This window comes from Barbus barbus (assembly GCF_936440315.1).
Source record: "Barbus barbus genome assembly, chromosome: 18".
NCBI classification, from domain to species: domain Eukaryota; kingdom Metazoa; phylum Chordata; class Actinopteri; order Cypriniformes; family Cyprinidae; genus Barbus; species Barbus barbus.
Window position 1 is genome coordinate 17,683,390 of NC_136746.1, and position 20,789 is coordinate 17,704,178.

Below are 20,789 nucleotides of genomic sequence, written 5' to 3' on the forward strand. Positions count from 1 at the left end.
ACTGAGGACAAGAGAAGAGTTTAGAATAACAGCAAACGTGACCGAATCTGTAAAACAAAATGTAGCATTTTAAGTTTGTTTACAGAGAGTGAAAGAAAAAAAAGAGACTAAAGAATAGTACAATTGTAAACACAGGTGCAGGTTTCCAGTTATTCCACTCCTGCACAGGTGTTACTTCGGCAGAACTGATCTGAGTGACACAAACACTTCCCGCTCTTATCTCAGATGGCATCAGTTAAGAGATTGTTGAGACTTGTCCCAGAAAAAGAAAAAAAAAAGTTTTATAGTGATCAGATTTCCTGTCACACCTATATTTCTGTTGTAACTTTGGTATTGCAGCACTTTTTATGTCCCTGTAACCTCAGTATATATCGAGTTAAATATTGCACTTTGGATTAATGAGTCAGTTAAATAAGCAAATGTGAATATTTTCCTTGTCTTTACAAAGGCAACATGTCTGTAGAAAAAAAGGGCATGTTAGTTCTCCTCTTGACCATAGATGTCACTAAATCCCATCTCAGGACATTTATTGAATGGTTATGTTTTTTATTTCAACATTTTATCAGACCATCAACATTTGTGTGATTTATTCCAGTCAATTATTATTATTATTCATGTGCCACTGGGACACTGGGCCAGTAATTACATTTTTGACAATTTCATCTGCTGTTATAACACAAGTTTTGTTCTAAATTTAATTGGCACATATTTCACTTTACCTTAAAAATATATTAAATTATGCATCATCCTGTACATGCTAAACTTTATTCCAAAAATGCTACAATTTATTAGTAAATTAATTAATACACATTATTCTTAAGGGGCACAGCTTCTTGTTGCTTATAGATTTTTATATCTTGTATATTTGATATCTATCGTTATAGTGTTGATTCCCAAAAACTGGAACATGATCCAAGTAAAAAGTATTCATTTTCTGAAAATGCAAGAGCACATAACAAAGAAAAGTCATTCTCTTGTATTGCATCACATGAAAACATTTGAAGGGGTGGCGTTTAGTATGAACGAGTGTGCTGTAAGAGAGGAGGAACAGAGAGCTCCAGTGCCTGTACTCTTCCCACCTCCTCATCAGCATGCATGACTCACACCATTCACTGTGTGGGTATCAGCACTACTCTACCACTCACAACTCAGACAGCAGAGTCGCTGCATGAAGTGTAGACATGTAAACTATTTACAAGCAGTCTGAAGAGAAGACTTGATGATTAGTAGTGTAAGTTTAATTCTCCTGTCTTATTTGTTTCAGGATTTTGTTGTTCACTTCAATGTTTTTTCCCCTTAGATTCTGCCATGGAATTTTGTAGTTTTGTGTTTGTGCACATTATATATGATGTTAGTGTTTTCAGAATGGCAGTGCTTGAACTTGAGGATAACCCTTTCAGAAGCATTATCTAGAGTGTCTGCTGATATTCTTCAGCTTTTCTGTCAATCAGTGGAGATTGTAGCTTGATATCTGGAATTCTCTGAAATGACTTCGTCTTTTATTTGTTTGTTCTGTAATACTCTTCTGTGATAGTGTGAAAAGTATGATTCAGCTGTCTTATTGTTAAATGCCTCCTTTAGTGAAGAGCTAAATTTCAATTTCTTGATTTTCTTATGTGTTTTTTATTAAAATGGAGCCTCATTATGTTGTCTTCATGCAGGTTTCTGGGACTCTGAACTGTGCAATAAGAGGAAGTCTTCTGTGTCTGGGGAGACTGTGTGTGAAATTTCACAACAGAGACTAAAACAGTGGTTATCCCCAAGAGTTCCGGCCATCCCATTCACACGAACCCCTTCTGAACTTGAATGCAGTCAATCCAACGGAGCGCTGTGCTTCATCAATCCCCTCTTCCTGCAGACACACCAAACTAACCCTTCACCTAAAAAGCAAGAATCATCCCCGGGCAACGCAGATTGCCAGAACAAGGAAGACAGCGTCTTTTGCTGTGCAAAAAGCACGCAAAACAAATCACACGCAAGTGTGAGTAGATCCAACAGCAAGAGATCCCCACCACCTCGGCCCCCACCTCCACGCTTTGCCTCCGGCAGATCTGCAGTTCTTCGTAAACAGAAGACCATGCCTGAGACGGTCTGTTGGATCAAAACACCTCAGGAAAAGAGCAGCCTGCTGGGGAGGTTGGGATCATCCTTCAGTTCCTTATCACCCTCATCCTCCCCACCCAAAAAGTTCAGTAAACCCACCCTGGTGCCCTCATCCCGCAGTAAGAATTCCTCCAGTCTGCTTGATGCAGACGGTCTCCGCTGCCATATGGCCCTGGATGACCAGACCATTGAGGAAGCTGTGTCTTGGAGCTTGGCCAAGCTGTCCTCACGCAACTCCACCGCTCTGGAGAACGGCAGCCCTGCAGATGAGCGGCAGCCCTGCAGACGAGAACGTCTGAGTGATATCAGCATCTCCACCTCGTCCTCAGACTCTCTCGACTTCAACCACAGCTTCTCGCTGCCCATGGAGGCCAGTCCCACCAGAACCGAGCGGCCCACTGGTGACAGCAGCCTGGAGGAGGAGGAAGAGGAAGAAGATGATGGCATCAACTTGGAGAGCGACCAGGAGGTGCCACCACCCTTCAAGTCAAAGAAGCAGAATGGCGCTGGTACGTTCGTGCTGCCACGTGCACTGAGAGGACAATTGCGCAAGATGAGCAGTGTTCTCAATTCTTTGATGACGCCCGAGAAGAGAGCCATTCGGAAGATTGTCGAGCAATCCAGGGATAAAGGGACTTACTTTGGCTGCCTGGTGCAGGACTACGTGAGCTTCTTGCAGGAGAACTGCGGCTGCCACACATCAGGCTTGGACCTGCTGCAGACTCTCAGGCAGTTCATGACTCAGATGAAGTCCTACCTGCTGCAGAGCTCTGAGCTTGACCCACCGATTGAGTCCCTTATCCCGGAAGATCAAATTGGTAAGGCTTCCTTCCTTCAGTAAAACTGTTCCTTGCTAAGAAAGGGAAATTTAATTGTTGCTCTGGCGCCAATAATTATACAAAGGAAGTATTGTCTATGATAATAGGTGTTTTAATGATGTGCAAGCTTACATTATCAAGTATGTCATTTGTTCAGGGCATCAGCTATATGTACTAGACTGTAGCTGCAAACTGTCCATCTAAGTTGTTTTAATGAAAGGCAACTAATGAAATACCTAGCTGAATCAAGTTCCAGTGAGCAGTAAGCACTGATGTGATTTTGTCTTGCAGCATGAGCACATTATGTAATTCTTGCAGTGATAACTTTGGCCCTGTCCCAAATGCCACCATAAGCACTTGCGGCCTTCTTCCGAGTCCACACTGTGTGTTGTAATCCTTCATATATTGTAGAATAGTAGTCTGTTGTGGAGCCTGCAAAAGTGTGCGTTGAGGCTGCGAAAGGGGGAGCTTTGTGGTCTCAAAATTACAAATGGGACATTTTGCAGTCTCATGGACTTCACAAGCATGCAGCGGCCACCGCAAGAGCACAAGTACACATCAAATGTGCCATTTGGGGCTAGGCCAGTGAGTACTAAACACACTAAATTGACACTTCTCTGCAATATTAAGGCACTTAATGATCTTGTCAATGTTAATTAACTTTCTCTCATTGCAGAGGATGAGAGGAATTCATATTTGCACTGACTATTGGTAAACAGACATTTAAAAAGACATTTTAACATATATTTTAACTGATAAACAGGTTAATGCAGCTTTAATGCAATTACTAAGGACAGAGCTCATATTCTATAAACTGTGTACAATGGGATTGCCAACATATTCGTGAATCGATGTGCATGTTGTTGCGTTAGTGGACTATTAAGAATGGTCAGCTGTGCATCAGAATATTGCGCATTTTTAAGGGGCTATAGAATAGAAAAGCCTAAGGCTGTTTTGTGGTTAAACATTGGAAGTGAGTCTCTCAGGCTGAGGTTGCCTAGACAGACTGTTTCTAATCAAAACCTTCCTTTAAAATGAGGCACCACTCTGTCTCCATTGACACTGACTTACAAGGACCCTGCGGCCCCCCTTTGCTCACGGCACAACAAATATTACCTTTTTTTATTAGTATTGGAAGACTACAAATAAAAAACAGAACATAAAAAATAAAATGCAAACATTATAATAATATTATATATGAAGCAACAACAAATGTGAAAGGGAAGTATTTATAATTAGAATGCCAAAATTACATGTTTATTGCCTTTTGACACCATTGTACCACTGCAAACTATAAAATATGTGTGGAAACCAACAAATACACCATGAGAAATGAATGCTGAGGGTTAAACTTGTGTGTGTGTGTGTGCATGAGACAAAACTCTCGTGCCCGTTTATCTCGGCCTGGAGGCATTTTACTTGGTGTGAGTGGCACACACAAGGCTCATTGAGCTGAGATGTACACTGGCATATTCATGTGTAGGCAGAGAACCATTAGTATGGCTTTGTATATCTGGCCACACCTCTTTCACAGTCAGTAACAAGCAATTATATACTTTATACAATGACACACTAACTGCAAAAGCCCAGTAGATATGCATACTAAAGTTATCTATTCATATATATATCATATAGATATGCATATTAAAGTTAGTTATCCCGAGATTGGTTCAAGTTAACATGGATAGTATGTTGGATGATTTTCAGCTCAGCTGGATTTTGTTTTAGTTCTCCAAGAAATTTGCATCATCCATCGCCCTGAGCATCCTCCTCCTCCTCCTCTTTGTCTCGCTCTCACAAGTTGTAAACAAAGTCCAGCTCTGCTATGTGTTTTGAGGAATAGATCACTTTCCAGATGTTCCCAGAACGAACTTCAGCCAAACAAGCCAGTGTCTCCACTATAGCTCTTCTACGATCCACCGTAACCCCCCCCCCCAGGCATTGAGTATGTGGGTGTCAGGCAAAAATGTAGAGAAAAAGGCTCTTGTTCAGAGCTCCTAACCTGATTCAGCTGCCTATGTGTACTGGCAGGTTTTGTTATGTTTGTGTTGTGCTTAAACAAGCCCAGCACAATAAGGGCTGTAGCTATGAGATTATGGATTATGCCGCCATAAAGAGAAATCCTATTCTGTAATTTAAAAAAAAAAAAAGTAATAAAAACAAGCTTGAATGCACAGTAATGACCTTTGACATTAATGTCACCCTCTATTTTTAAATAGAGATAAGTCAGTGTTCCAGCTCTCTTCACTCATTTTTGAGTCATAACAGGATTAAGACACTCTGTTTTATCAAGTTTTGTCTGGAAAGACTCATTGTTGCTCATTCAGGCCAAGGATTTTTTTGTTGTTGTTGTCCCTCGGCTCTTTTCTGGGTACTTCCTTAAAAACACGTCGGAGTAGAGATTAATTTTGAAGTTATCGTTTGTTTTCCTGAAACACTTCATTTATTTGGATGGGTCAATAGACTATCAGGGGGATTTTATTTGCTCTGTTTGTCTGGTTTAGTTTGTGTGTGCCTTTTGTTCTGTGCTGTGACGTACTTTGTGGCCTTGTCTCCTAACTCAAGCACTAAAGTGTACTTCTTGTGTGGGAAGCATCAGTGGATTCACTTCTCCTGTCATTGCGGCTTTATTTTCCAGTCTGCAGTGTAGACATGGAGCGTGAGAGACAGAAAGAGCACTATGTAGGAGCGGCGCTAAGGAGGACAGGAGATTGTTTTGAGGGGATATTAACAAGCCTTGGAAGATAGCCTTTCAAGTAGAGGTGGCCTTGACGGATGAGTGTTTCTATTTTGAGCCACATTCCTGTCGCATTCACCGCTGTGGTTTCCTGTTGTCCTGATGTCCAATGACATCCTTATTAAAGGCCGAAGTTACTAAATAATTCAAATTAAAAAGACAGTATACATTATAATATATTTGTAAATATCTAATAAATTACTTTACACTATTATACTATTGTGCAGCAAACATTTAATTCATCACCTCTGTTTATGTAAATAAGGTTACAAATACAAAATTTAGGTTTAAAAGTCTGTCTGGCACAACTGACGTTATATTATAGCGTTAAAGTAGGCAATAAATGAAATTTTATTTAAAAGAGATGTTTGATTTTTCTGATTGTAGATGTCACTACTTGTTTATAAAATTAAATAGAGTTAATAACATTAATTCTGATGGCATATATATTCAGAGCATTAAATATATTACATTTCAAATGGAAATTACATAAATATCAAATCAAATATTATATTATATTACAGAAATAACATCTGTTCCCCTCCCAAATCCTTCGCTTCAACTGCGTATGCAGTTCTTCCACAGAATAAAGCTCTTAAGTGGAACAGTAACCTGCTCAGTTCCTCTAAATCTTTGGCTCTGTGCCGCCCTTCATTAGCAGAGCTCTCTGCATCACTCACAAAAGTGAGAGAAGCCTTGCTTATTTACCGAGCTGTCCACTCTCCCTTGGGACTGACAACCATGTAAACACATTTTGCAACTCAGCTGAATCTGTTAAAGTGATGTCAGACTCAGAGCTAAAGTCAGACCTCTAGAAAACCCTGATGTAACGCACACTGACTATGCCTGGCTATTTATTAGTTATGCTTCTGATGGATAATTTCTTGTAAATGGACTGGGAGTATCTGTAGCCTTGACCGGTTGAAGCTGCTATTGTTGTGCACACTAGTTGATAACATTTGGCCCATTGTGAGTACTGCCAACAAGCAGGCTGTGTGTGTTTTTACACTTTACTTTAAGATGATTTGGATCGCAAAAACAGGTTTAGTTTACTTAATTTCTTAAAACAGGTTTGCCAAGCTGTTACGGTCACAAGCAGTTGAGTCATCCTGACACACATGATTAAGATAAGATAAATGAAATGTAAACCGTCATGTTACAAGCTGATTTGAAATCATATAGAATTTTGTGGCTATCATGCACAGTGTTTTCCTAGGAAACAAATCATTATGCTATTTATATTAGCTTAAAAACATATTCATATAGAATAACTGTAAATTGTTTTACAATTGTTCACTGTAATGAATTTACATTAGTAATAGACCAAAATAGGAAAGCAAACATAAATCGTGTTAGTGTGATATGCTATTATATGTTAAAAATATATATATAAAGTGCTGCCAAAGCATGCGTGTGTGTTGTCAGAGCACTTATTATGATGGTGTTCCAGTGTGCTGACAGAAGCAGTGTTGTCAGCAGTTTCCAAAGCTGTTTAAACATTACATTCTGCTCTTCAGATCAGATGATTTTGGTTACGCATACACTTCTTCTAGTTTATAGATGATTTTACAGTTTAGGTATCATTTCAAGCCCTGCTTGCACAATCAAAGTTACAATACAAAACCTGTTGCTTTGAGTCATATGTGAGCACACTTGTGCTGTCAGGAGACATTCTGTAAATGTTGAAGAGTTTTGGAAAAGCAGGTGTAAAAATACTATGAGCAGGTATTCCCCTTTAAAGCAGGAAATGGAACAAACCACGTCGTAGATCCCAGTCAATATACTCATGGTCACAGTCCTTTCATGCACAAATAGACTTGCCCACAGACATTTTGTTCACTTTTTTAAGGGATTGTATGCTCCAAGTTTTATTTTTTTATTTTTCTGTTCCTCTGCCTTGTATAGTTACTATGTCTGTTCACCAAAACAAATTCCAAAACATATGTGATGTAATGTCTATAAAAATGTAATTTGGATATTTTTTTAATCTTGCTGGATAACATGATCATCAGGTTTATTTAAATGACTATGGTTTCTGGTTCCTTGCTAAAGAAAATACTTTTATAGCAAGAATCTATTTAATTGGAAATGCTTTTATCTATTTTGAAAATATTTATATTATTATAAATTATATAATTTATATTTATATAAATATAAATATTTATATATTTAGTATTTTTATTTAAAATACTTTTATAGCAAGAATTAGAATGATTTCTGAAGGATTATGTGACACTGAAGACTGGAATATTCGCTGCGCAGAATTCAGCTTTGCCATGACAAAAATAAATTGCTTTATAAAATATATTAAATTACAAAACATATTAAACTGTGATGTTTCCCAATATTACTATATTTTTCAACAAATAAATGCAGCCTTCGGCAACTGAACCCTTAAATGATAATTTCTATTTTACACAAAATTCACACAAAAAAGAAAAAAACTCCATTAACCGCATTTAGCTTTAACCTGTTACCTATTTATATTCAATTATTCTAATTATTTATATACAATTATTAAAAAACGTCTTTTTCCTCCGTAGATCAGGTGATGGAGAAAGCCATGCACAAGTGTGTGCTGAAGCCTCTGAAGCCTGTGATAGAGGCCGCTCTGCGGGACTTCCAGGTGAGCAGTGGGACTTGGCAGCAGCTGAAGGAGAATCTGGTTTTGGCCAAATCCAAGCAGCCCCAGGAGATGGGTGTGGATGGAGCTCTGCCTCCTGACCCTGTGGCCATAGAGAAGATTCGCCACAAGTTCCACAACATGTGCAAGATGTACTCACCAGAGAAGAAAGTGTTTCTGCTTCTCAGTGTGTGCAAGCTTATCTACACCATAATGGAGAGCAACTCAGGTACATGAGCGTGATGCATTTGTGTGAAATGCATGAGTGTGACCATAATATCTCTGCATAATTTGATTTCAATTCATGATTTCAATCTTTGTTGTAACAATGGCAGGGAGGATGTATGGTGCAGATGACTTCCTGCCCATGCTTATGTATGTGATGGCCCAGTGTGACATGCCACAACTGGATGCTGAAATAGAGTACATGATGGAGTTACTGGACCCATCACTGCTTCATGGAGAAGGTACATTAGACCCCGGTTTCCGGATATTCGTCACAAATACTGGGCTACTGCAATAACTGCTGGAGTTATTACACAATTTCATTGGGTATCACACTTTTTTAATGTTCCAGTTTTTTATCTGATTGTAGGCGGTTATTACTTGACCAGTGCATATGGGGCGATGTCTCTCATCAAGAACTTCCAGGAGGACCAGGCAGCTCGTGTGCTGAGCTCTGAGACCCGTAACACGCTGCACCAGTGGCACCGTAGACGCACCACACAGCGAACCACTCCATCTGTGGATGATTTCCAGGTAAATTCCCTATTAGACATGGTCATATAAGTTCTGTTCTCCCTTTTCTTCCTTAAAACAATAGCAATTTAAGAACATCAATATATGTGACCTGTGCTGGCAAAATGAGTCACAATGAGCAATTTCTAAAAAATGGGTTATTTTTATTTTTACATTCTCCATTAAATGACCTTTAAAATTATGTAAGATTTGTTGGAATTGTCCGAAAAATGACTAAGCTACACCTGTTTGAAATCAACGGAGTTAGCAAAGTAAATTTAGAGAAAAACTGATTTAAAGTTTTCTGAAGGTTCCAAAGCAAAATCACCTAGCGACGTTACTTCTTTTCTTAACAATCATTACTAGATCACAATATAGCTATTTTTTATTTGATCTTTGTTCTTATAAGAACCGATACAAAAAAAAGAACAAATATAAGAAACAAGTGTATAGTGTTTTACTTTTTTCATTGTACATCTGAACATAAGCAGTCAAGGAAGAAAAACAAATAGTAAAATGGAAAAATCACTTGTGTGTTCATTACAAATAAATTGATAATTAAAACTACAAAAGCATTTCAGTCAAGAGCAGCGAGTGATTCCCTCTTTTCTTTTATCGTTTGATTAATATTAATGCAACAGATGGCCTATATTAAGACATAGAGTAATGCACGGATCTAATATAATGGTACACATCTGATGTTTTTCCCCAGCAGTTCCCCAAATGTTCATTTTCGATTTAACAGATTATGTTTGAGTGAATACTTAAATAAATTTAGCCTATTACAAAAAAAATAGATTTTATTTATGTTTAACCTACCATAAATCTGTAAATTGCATTAACTGTTTTTTTTTTTGTTTTGTTTTTGTGTGGTTGTTGTGTATTGTTGCAGCTTTGAGTCCAAGACAAATTTCCTGTAAAGGACAATAAAGTATAACTCTAACTCGTATAGAGCGCTCTGGGTGTCGTCTTTATTTGGGGGCTTCGGATGTCAATCAGTGCAATAAGCGAATGGAGAAAAGGCCTTAATGAACTACTTTTTTGTGAAACCTGAAGTTCGACCAAAATCGTAATTTTTCACTTTTTTTTGCCTGTAGATCAAAATTAGCCCATGCGCATTCAGACTCATTTTGCCAATACAAGTCACATATGTTCTTAAACAAGCTTGATATATATTGGGATTTACACTTTATTTACAAGATTTCTTCTTGTCTATATTCAGAACTACTTGCGGGTTGCACTTCAAGATGCAAGCAGTGGCTGCACAGCCAAAACCTTTCAGGTGCAGCCTTATGCCACAACGGAGGAAGTGTGTCAGATATGCGCGGACAAGTTTAAAATTTCGGACCCGGAGAACTACACCCTTTTCCTCTTGACGGATGAAACCACACAGCAGCTGGCCCCAGACACTCACCCGCAGAGGATCAAGGCCGAACTGCACAGCCGCACACAGCCACAGCTCTTCTACTTTGTGTACCGTCAGATCCAAAACCTCACTGTCCCTTCAGACCAGCTCAATGACAACACTTCAGCCAACTGACAGATCAAACCTGGTTTCCATCAGGTCCTCTCAAAACTCATTCTCAGCCACATTTAGTGTGGCTGAGAATCCTTCCCTAGGAACACTGCTTATATCTGCATTGCTATGAAAAAAGTTGGAGGGAAGCAGAAGATGTGCTTAGAGGGAAATAGGGAAGGAAGGATGTGTCTGACAGATGCAGCGTTTTTTATGCTCCGTCTTCACATTTTCAAAACGTTTTAGGAAGTGGCACGCGACCATCATGAGAGAATAGCTGTACCCAAGCTGCCAATGTTACAGTATGCCTGTTTATTTCTTCATGAATGTTCAAACACATTCAGGTTATCAGAGAAACCGGAGCATTTTAGTACTAAGGGTGTTTGTACATTCCACATTGAATACACTCCAAAATTGTGCCTTCCTCTTCCCAAAACTCTACATACCTATTCTATTTCCTGTTCTTCGCAATGCTGAGAAACTGTGGCATTTTTCTTATGACTGCATTGACGTGAAGAAAAGACTTTTAGAAAGTTCCTTCCTTCAGCATTCATTCAGTAACATGGACATCTCAGTCCCTAAGGACATTGTGGACAATTGTTTTCTGATGTAAACCTTTTTTTTTTTTGCAGTTGCTGGTAAACTGCATTCTTTTTATATATGATTTATTGTTATGATATTGCATGTATTTCTGTGAGGATAAGAACCAGGCATTGTTGCCAGTGATGTTTTATCATATTGCTTTTGTATGAATTATGATCATTAAGTTTTGTTAAAAGTCATTGGTAGTAATGGAGATAGTATAAATGGTGAGGTTTGTTCTAAAATACTGTACTGCTACTGACAAGCTAAACATTTAGGGCTTGTGGTAATCTGGATCTCTGTTGTACTAATTTTTGATTTGACTTGCAGACAAAGGGGTTTTGGCAAGTAGTACAAGTTGAAAGATCAGTGTAAAGTAAGAAAGAATAAGAAAAAAAGTACATGGATGTTTAAAGCAGGTTTCTAGTCATTGGTAGAAAATATCAACGAACAGAAATGGTTTTTGTGTCACTGTAAAGTGCTATCAGGGAATACCGAGATGGATGAGTCGCATAGAGGAGAGTAGTTCTTAAACATTCATAACTATACTCATAACCTCTTAACTGCAATAACTTGCCAAGTATTTCATGTTCTACTAATGTACTTTATGTTTGCATGTTTTGATGTAAACTCGGGGCATTGTTTTTTGTTTTTATGAGACCAGGGTGCTGAAATGCTCTCATGCCATGTAACAATGATATAGAAACACTAGTCACATCTGAAACACAAACTACGTTTCAAGTCGTGAAATGTATTTTAACATGATATTTTAAGTCTGTTAAATGTATACATATTTATATGCAATCTGTGCAGGAATTTTTCACAGATTTGAAAAGTCTTGATTCAAAAATATTGTGTATTCATTTGGAGAAAAGCTCATCCTCGTTCTTTAGTAAGTTCTGCGTATTTGCTTTTTAAAAATGTACTCTTTTGGACACAATAAATTGATGTTGAACATTTATCGTCTCTGGCATCTTTTATTACAAGCTTCCACAAGTCTTATCCTTTTCTGCATTAGCGGGTGGTTGGGTACCCTGCCAGTTCCTTTCTTGGAATAGATAAATACATTCCTCTTCATCACCCTGTGGGCTTGTACTTTCCACATTACTGATTCCACGTAAAACAAAATCATTAGAAGGCACCTCTGACTGTTTTCTCACTGTCTTCCATAAGTGTGTGTGTGTGAGGGAGATAGAACCAGTAGTCTGTTTCATAATGGGCATTATTTCAAAGCAGCTTTGCAGACGACAAAAAAGAAGGGGAAAAAAAGCAGAACGTTTTTTTTTTTTTTTTTTTTTTTTTTTTGTTGATTGACCTGATAGAAAATTTAAAAGGTAACATTTAAAGTTAATTGTGAAATTAAAATACTAGAAAAATATCTATTTTAATACATAATAATGCTAATGAAGATCTTAAAAGAGAATTGAATCCTGACTGCATTCGAATTTCCTTAAATCATGGACTGCTGTACTACTTTAGCTCCTCTTAGTGGATAAATATTGCAATAATATAGAAAGTTCACAAAGTAGAAAAAGCAAACTCTGTTTGTAAATGGATCTTTAAAAAAAAAAGTCTGTCGTTGATTAAACCATGAACAATCATAGTTTTAAAAAAACCGGCCACATTAAGAAATATTTAAGAGGATTTGTATTAAAATTCTTAATCTTGTATATTATTCTATATTCTTGCACTTTGTTTTACATGTTTTGACCTTTAAAACATTTAGACAAATATTGTTGTTGTTGTTTTTTTTATTATTATTATTATTTTGTTATATAATCTGGAGACGACGGGACTTTTATTATGGTATGTGTTCTTTTGCCGACGGTGAACCACGGGTTCCGCTTCCGCATTCGGAGCGTGTTGTTATTGTGCTTCTGGTCAGGCGAATGGAGAGCAGCCGAGCCGCTCAAGATGATGGAGCATTCAGCGTCAGACTCAGAAACTGAAGATCATGCCCAGCCTTTACTACGCCGGAAAGACACCGGAGACCTTCAGAAAGGTAGCAGGACATTAACTATGAATACCTATTATGTATTTATGCATATTTACAACATGCCACGTAATAATGCGCTGGTAACGTTACCATATGTGCCATAATATTAGTACTTACAAAGTAATAATAAATATGTAAATGAACAGCTCATGTTAATAAATTCCTTACTTGTTTTTAGTATTCATAAGATGTCTCAGTCATTCAATCAGACTTCATCTCTTTCGTTCAGTGTGATATAATTGTCGCAGCTTTTGATGAGTCTACATAAATAATTCAAGAGCCTTTTCAGATGTGCTTTCAAAGCAGGCAGTCACGTGAAGGAGGAAGTCTGTTAGTCATGGAGGTAACTGCCCTAAAAATTAGGGGTAGGAGGGGTTCCGAACAATGTAGCCTATTACTCTTACCTTTATGAGCAAAAATTAGCGTATTTTGGAATGTTTCCAATGCAAGTGATCACTCTGGCGCGTCCAGGGGTGGACTGGGGCCAAAAAGTGCCCCTGCACTTTTTGGCACAGAGCGGCCCCCCAAACCCGGTCCGCAACACAACACCCCACACCATAAATGAGTGGCATATTCTTGACATTATAATTAGTCTTTTCTGGTGTATATGACAAATAGTAAATACTTTTAAAGAATTTTTGCAAGGGACAGTTTAATATCACTAAAGTTAAATACCAATATTATCAGTCCATATGACAGGATGCTCCGGTATTGTCTAGAAGACTTGAATAGTGCAGAATGTGGACCGTTTTTATGGTGCCTTTCTATTGCATTTCTATTGGTCATATACAGTATTTGTCCTTTTGCAGGAGCTTGACATCTATCATTTTAAGGAATAGAGCTCCAACTGTGGAAAAGAGTATACAAATTATTTTGATAATGAAAAATACATTAAACTGTACTGTGAAATATAATGTTACAATTAAAAGTGAGTGTCTTCTATGTGAATATATAGTAAAATATAATTGATTGTTGTGATCCAAGCTGAATTTTTAGCATCATTTCTCCAGTCTTCAGAGTCACATGATCCTTCAGAAATCATTCTGGTATGCTGATTTGCTACTCAAGAAACATTTCTGATTATTATGAATGTTTAAAACTGTTGTGCTGCTTCATTTTTTTTTTTGTGGAAAATGTGATACCATTCAGTCTTGGGTAAGATTAAAAAATATAAATTAATATTTTTCTTCAACAATGTTGAATTAATCAGATTATAGAACACAAAAAGGGACTTTGATTAAATTGATTAAAGTGACAGTAAAGGTATTTACACTTATTACAAAGTACTTCTGTTTCAAATGAATGCTGTTCTTTAACTGAGAACCATTATACCAATAATAAAACCATTAGTAATAATTGATCACAAATAATAACTGATAATAAAAGCAGCAAATTAGGCAGCATTAGAATGATTTCTGAAGGGACACTGAAGTAATGATGCTAAATTCAGTTTTAATCACAGAAATAAATTACATTTTAAAACATCCTAAATAGAAACCCACTATTTTAAGTGTAATATTTCATAATATTATGCTATTGTTTTACTGAATTTGATCAAATAAATTCAGTCTTCTTTCAAATAAATAAATAAATAAAAAGCCTTAATTATTTAAAACTTTTAACCACCAGTGTGTATATAAACTAGACTCCTGCATGTGAATTAATAAGCAAATTATATTTTTATTAGGCCTATAATATAAATCACTTTCCTATGCACAGCACTCAAAAGCAAAAGTCTTCAGATTTACAATGTTCTAGAGTAAGATTGAGATTGAGACATGTGAAATCACGGAAGAAAGCAGATTTAACTCTTATGTCTGCTGAAAACTGCATTATCTAGCCTACATTGTGGCGATTCGAGTAACAGCATTAAAATCTGAGAAATTTCTTTGAAAAGGCCAGTAGTAGTTTGCTTTCCTGAAAATGAATGTCTGTCGTTTAACTAAACGGTTGGCAAATATTGCTGAATTGTCTAGTCATGTTTAGCTGCTTACATCTTACCTCAACTCGCAGTCAAGTCGCGCGCAGCGTCTGTGAACAGTATGTCATGACTCATGAGTCCGGGTCCTGCGCTTCTCCCTCTCACCACAAGAGGTCGCCATCTCCCATCTTCCCGGACTCAATTCTCCAGATTCCATTCACCTGACACACATTATTACACCCTTAGCTGTTCCCCATTGCCACAGACTATATATTCTCCTCTCTCTCACCACTCTGACTGGTTGAATTATTAGTTGTAATTAATTGTATTGGTGGTAGTTGCTGTTGAACTCTGGGGATACATGCACTGTGTTGCCATTTTATGTATCCCGTTTCTGTAAACGGGCTCGGGTTGGACTCGGGCCGGTAATTCTGATAAGCTGTCGGACACGGGCCGGGCTAAGGCCTAAATTTTAGTGTGTGCTTCCACCCCGCGTGTTTTACTTTAGATATGCTTTCATTTATACCGTTTGGTATGCAGTAGCCTACTATTAGACTTTCACGTGCGCTTTGTGTTTGTTTGTCCTGAAGCTCGATTGAGGCTGCAGTTAAATGCACTTGCATTTTCGAATACATTTATACCAAATTGATGTACACACAGTCAGTTATGTTTTCAGAGCAGGACAAACATCTGATATATGGAAATAGATCTGTGCATTAGTCTAAATGGAGCCCGTTAAAGCTGCTACTGTCTATGATCTCATCAGTAATCAAACGGCAATAATGTTGAGGAAAAAAAGAAAAACCCATAGCCTTACTATTGTCTGTAAACTTTCGGATACTTAAAGAACACTTATTTTAAATAAGTAATTGTTTTAAAAAGTAGCCTGCTTATATAATAAAAACTAAAGTAAATTTTGCACAAAATAAATTTGATTTAAACTTTATATGAAAATGTTGCCATGTACCGTACAGAGTAGTATTGAAAACTGAGAATGTGGCATGATCACGATAAGTTGATAATGATAATCGTAGCTGAATTGAATCGTGAAACCAAAGACTCACACCCCTACTTTTAAGATGGCAGTACCGACACACAGAGATTCCAACTATAAACAAAAAGCATAGAAACTCAAATTTTGGTTAAGATGTAAAGTTGTATTTGCACAGCAGAAGAATTAATTGGGGGGAAAATGTTTTGGAATCGGATCGTGACTCCCAGAATCGGAGTCGGATCGTGAAGTGCCTGAAGATTCCCACCCCTACTAAAAATGTACCGTGATAACTATTTGCGACCTAATACTATAGTTACTCTTGTTACAACTGTAAAATCACAATATGTTAATATCAAATGTCCTAATGTTTTGTTACAATGAATAATTTATTATTAATATTATTATTACTACTATTTCAAAAATGTAATATATGTTTTATGAACGTGTCAGTAATTTCAGGTATTACGTGTCAGGTATTTAGGGATCTGTCAAACAAAATCATAACTTGTAGTTCAATAAGGAACCATTCTTAAAAATGATTTGAATGAAAAAAATGTAAGAGTCTTTTTGTCATAATTCAGAGCATTCAGGTGACAATTTGTATTCACAGCTCAGGGGCAAAAAGTCATACAGGTTTGGAACAACATGAGTGTGAGTACATTTTTGGGAGAATCCTTTAACCACTGTTTGACAATGGTTTCATCTGTTTGTTCTTCCAGCTCCCGCTTGCTGCTCCTCACGATACGGGTTGGCCTTCTTGTCCTGTTATGGCTTCTTTGTGGCGTATGCCCTCAGGGTGAACCTTAGTGTTGCAATGGTGGACATGCTGAAAAACAGTTCCAGGCCCAACAACAGTTCCTCCGTTTGCCCTCATCACAGCATCCCTGTGCCCAAACACAATCACACTGTAAGAGCATCTACTTTATGGTCTCACATATTATATGCAAACTCCTCTTATTTTATTATTTAATAATAATTATTGTAAGTTAAATATTTCAAATGTATTTTTAAATCAATATTTTTAAGGTGCATATGCATTATTTTTTTGCATTTCCGTATGATTAATTTGTCAAATTTCTTTATTTTAAAAATGTTTCAAATTTAAATAAATACTTTTTAACAATGTCACATATTTCTCAAACTCTCATTTTGACATGAAAAGAAAGGTGTGCTGTGTGGAAAAAAAAAAAAGTTTTTTTTTTTTAAGTACAATGCACATTTTGAAGAATTTATTCCAAGCATGAGATCTTGGAAGTGTTCATATTTAGTTCAATGTCTCCACAGGCCAATGTGTATGACTGGGATTCAGAGACTCAGGGATGGATCCTGGGCTCTTTTTTCTATGGGTATATACTTACTCAGATACCAGGTGGCTACTTGGCACGCAAGTATGGTGCCAAGTGGCTCTTTGGTATCGGCATCCTTTGCACTGTAATCTTCACCTTGCTGACTCCAGTAGCCGCTGATCTGGGACCTGGTTACCTCATCGCTGTCAGGGTGTTGGAAGGCATTGGGGAGGTAACCTCAAAACTCATTCCCTACAATATGGATTTAGTACTTCTACTTCTGTTCTTCTAGTTCGAAAGTCAATGTTTCATTGTTGTCATATTCATTTTGGAAATTAAAAGTCTTAAAAAGACTCATTCTTGTGCATCCAGGGAGTGTCATATCCTGCTATGCATACAATGTGGGCATCATGGGCACCACCTCTGGAGAGAAGTCGACTGCTCACGATCTCTTACACGGGTACCCTGCTTTGATTTTGTAACAGTCTACTCAAGTTTTTGTGTATTTGTACTATTATTTCTTTTTCCTTTTTTTTTACAGGTGCTCAGCTGGGAACTGTAGTGGCTCTTCCTCTGTCTGGCCAGATATGCTTTTACCTAGACTGGACGTACGTCTTTTATATATTTGGTAGGTTTCATTATAATACACATTTAAAGGTGAACTGTGTGCACAATCAGCATAAAATGTAACGCTAAAGATTCTTCCACAGGCTTGTGTCTTAATACATTCTAAATGCACACTTTATCTGATTTCTTCACAAATCATAGGAGCTGTTGGACTTGTTTGGTTTTTCCTTTGGGTTTCCTTTGTCAGTAACAGTCCTAGCTCACACAAAAGGATAACGGAGGCTGAGAAGACTTACATAATGGCATCTTTAAAAAATGAAGTAGGCAACGTTACAGTAATCTCATACAGTGTCTGTCTTTAAGATGATTTCTTTATTCTCAAACCAGATAATGGTTGACTCTTTAATTGTTTGTTTGTATTAAAATGTGCCATTTTCTGCTCCAGCTATCCCCGACCACAGATTACATCCCATGGACATCAATCCTCAAATCTATGCCATTATGGGCTGTAGTTGTGGCGCACTTCTCTTACAACTGGACATTTTACACTCTGCTGACGCTCTTACCCACATACATGAATGATATACTCGGATTCAGCATCCAGCAGGTGAGGGCAAAGCAGGGCTGACAAATCTTTTTTTTTTTTTTTTTTTAAATAATCAGAAGAATGTGTATTTATTTATTGCATAATTGCTGAATAAAAGTATTAATTTCTTAAAAAAAAAAAAAAAAATAGTACTTACCCCAAACTTTTGAACAGTAGTGTATTTAATATAAGAACAGGTTAACTAAAAATTGCCTCTCATCAAAAGTCCTGTTTGCCGTTTTAGTAAGTGTGAGCTCACTGTGTCATTCTCAGAATGGAATGCTCTCAGCTCTGCCCTACCTTGGTTGTTGGTTGCTGGCTTTGGTGGGTGGACAGCTGGCAGACCTCCTGAGAGAGAGATATCTTATCCGCACTGTAATTGTGCGTAAGGCATTCACTATAGTAGGTAAGACATTCATAGATTTATGCTAAACAATACATTTGAAAATGTGTTGATGGGATGATTGAACTGGTGATGTGAAGTCTGTTAATGATAATAAATCAGTGTCTGTTTTGAATGTGTCCAGGAATGGTGGGACCAGCCGTCTTCCTGGTGGCTGCTGGCTACACTGGATGTAACTATGTCTTGGCTGTAGCCTTCCTCTCCATCTCCTCCTCTCTAGGGGGCATTTCGGCCTCTGGCTTTAACATCAACCATTTGGACATTGCTCCCTCGTAAGACAAGGCTTTTTATTGGCAATCATATATTATTTATGGTTTAGAACAACTGTACATGCATGAAATCCATGTCACAAGTTAATTATCGCTGGATCATGGATACCCCTTCATTTTCATATTTTATTATTATTTTATTTATTTTTTCTTCTCAGATATGCTGGGATATTGCTTGGGATCACAAACTCATTTGCCACTATACCTGGTATGGTGGGCCCTGTAATAGCAAGATCTCTGACCAAATCTGTAAGTTACAATTTATTGCATTTATATATAAATGTAAAATATTTGATCTTTTTATGCAATGACTGCATTACATTGTGACGTGCTGCAAAAACTAAGAAAAGTGCTGTAAGAAAGTTATTTTAATACTATGCCTGTCATAGTTTGTTATGCATAAATGCAAACATTAAATGTTTCAAGAGAAAACTATTTTTCACATTTGTGATGAAGTAACAAATGCTTAAACATTTTGTTTTAATCTAGAACACCATTCCAGAGTGGCAAATTGTCTTCTACATCTCTGCAGCGATCAATATATTTGGAGCTGTTTTCTTCACAATATTTGGCAAGGGCACAGTCCAGCCTTGGGCTGTCCAGAGAATACACATCCAGTGAAACACGTCTACTGTTAGCCATTTCCAAAAGGCCAAAGGGACGTACCTCTTGTAAATTCTATAGGGATCTTAGCAGTAGTTGCATATGGTTTGCAAAATCTAATGTTGTTGTTTTTTAATCGTAAACACAATGACTTTTGGTATTTTTTTTATTGATAATGTCTGTATTTGTTATACATGTCAGTAGCTTTTTCAGAGAATTAAAAAAAAAAAAATTCAAACAAAGGTGTGATAAATGAAGGAAAGATAAAACATGAATTCAGTCATAAGGAGATCAACGTTTTGATCACACTACCAGTGTAGTCCAATTCACACTTGTGAATCAAGTCTGTTTAGTGAATGAAAAACCTGTGTGAATCAGAGTGGTTACCAAATGAATCTGACTCACTTACAGAACCACTAGTTAACTTGTGAATTGGTTTTAAGTATAAAGCTCATGAGACCCATAGCTGTTAACACAGTAGTAAGAACTATATCAATTCTATTTCTGATTTGTTAAATCTGTTCTGTTGAAAACTAAAGTATCGTAATCGTTAAGGAATTGGAATCTTTTGCGATTAACGTCCCTATGAAATATGCCTTCTTGTAGGCCTATGATTATCACAACATGCCTTGCCCATACTGAAGCAAGAGGCCTTAAGGGAGATTATTGGTGAAATCATGTCTGGTTGTTACATTTTAGCCTTTTTGTACACTATAACTGATTTATGTTTACATTTTTATTTCTTTCTGTTTTGTGCAATTGTTACTAAGTGGAAAAAAAAAAAGAATAAATCTGTATGTTGCATAATCTGTCAATTGTCAAGATGCTACAATACATGCTTCATCACCTGTCAAATACTTATAGCCTATATCTAATCAAACTGTTAGAATGATCAATTCTGCTTAAAGACCTTTTTTTTAAGAAATCTGTTTGAGACCAACATTTTCATCGATTTGTGTCACCTTTATAACCATTGCAGCACTTTGTGCACCTGACACGTTTAAAGCTAATGCCTCCACAGAATAAACTCATTAACGTTTTTCCTTT

The 20,789-nt window shown here is 37.1% G+C and overlaps 2 protein-coding genes across 4 annotated transcripts in view; both read left to right on the top strand.

The window, feature by feature from the left end:
- LOC306884639 (ras and Rab interactor 2-like) overlaps window positions 1-12,077 on the top strand; it is a 37,768-nt gene extending 25,691 nt beyond the window's left edge. For all 3 annotated transcript variants that reach the window (XM_079440694.1, XM_079440696.1, XM_079440695.1), the window contains 5 exons: window positions 1,662-2,921; window positions 8,202-8,510; window positions 8,617-8,748; window positions 8,877-9,040; window positions 10,242-12,077. In XM_079440694.1, the coding sequence (XP_079296820.1) occupies window positions 1,662-2,921; window positions 8,202-8,510; window positions 8,617-8,748; window positions 8,877-9,040; window positions 10,242-10,559 (2,183 nt within the window). In that variant the 3' untranslated portion in view covers window positions 10,560-12,077. The remainder of the gene's footprint in view (window positions 1-1,661; window positions 2,922-8,201; window positions 8,511-8,616; window positions 8,749-8,876; window positions 9,041-10,241) is intronic.
- Window positions 12,078-12,972: 895 nt separating this feature from the next.
- LOC306883847 (sialin-like) lies at window positions 12,973-20,789 on the top strand. The gene is made up of 11 exons (XM_079439336.1): window positions 12,973-13,119; window positions 16,748-16,935; window positions 17,313-17,546; window positions 17,687-17,774; window positions 17,856-17,942; window positions 18,083-18,201; window positions 18,327-18,488; window positions 18,741-18,873; window positions 18,995-19,142; window positions 19,298-19,388; window positions 19,629-20,789. The coding sequence occupies exons 1-11, from the start codon at window positions 13,032-13,034 to the stop codon at window positions 19,758-19,760; spliced, it is 1,470 nt and encodes a 489-aa protein (XP_079295462.1). The 5' UTR covers window positions 12,973-13,031; the 3' UTR covers window positions 19,761-20,789.

What these genes read in the sequence shown, in the direction of transcription:
- LOC306883847 (XM_079439336.1), top strand. Translation starts at nt 13,032, where the DNA reads ATGATGGAGCATTCAGCGTCAGACTCAGAAACTGAAGATCATGCCCAG. An exon ending in TGCCCAAACACAATCACACT is followed by an intron (nt 16,936 to 17,312) that starts GTAAGAGCATCT and finishes ATGTCTCCACAG; the next exon opens with GCCAATGTGTATGACTGGGA. An exon ending in GCTCACGATCTCTTACACGG is followed by an intron (nt 17,775 to 17,855) that starts GTACCCTGCTTT and finishes TTTTTTTTACAG; the next exon opens with GTGCTCAGCTGGGAACTGTA.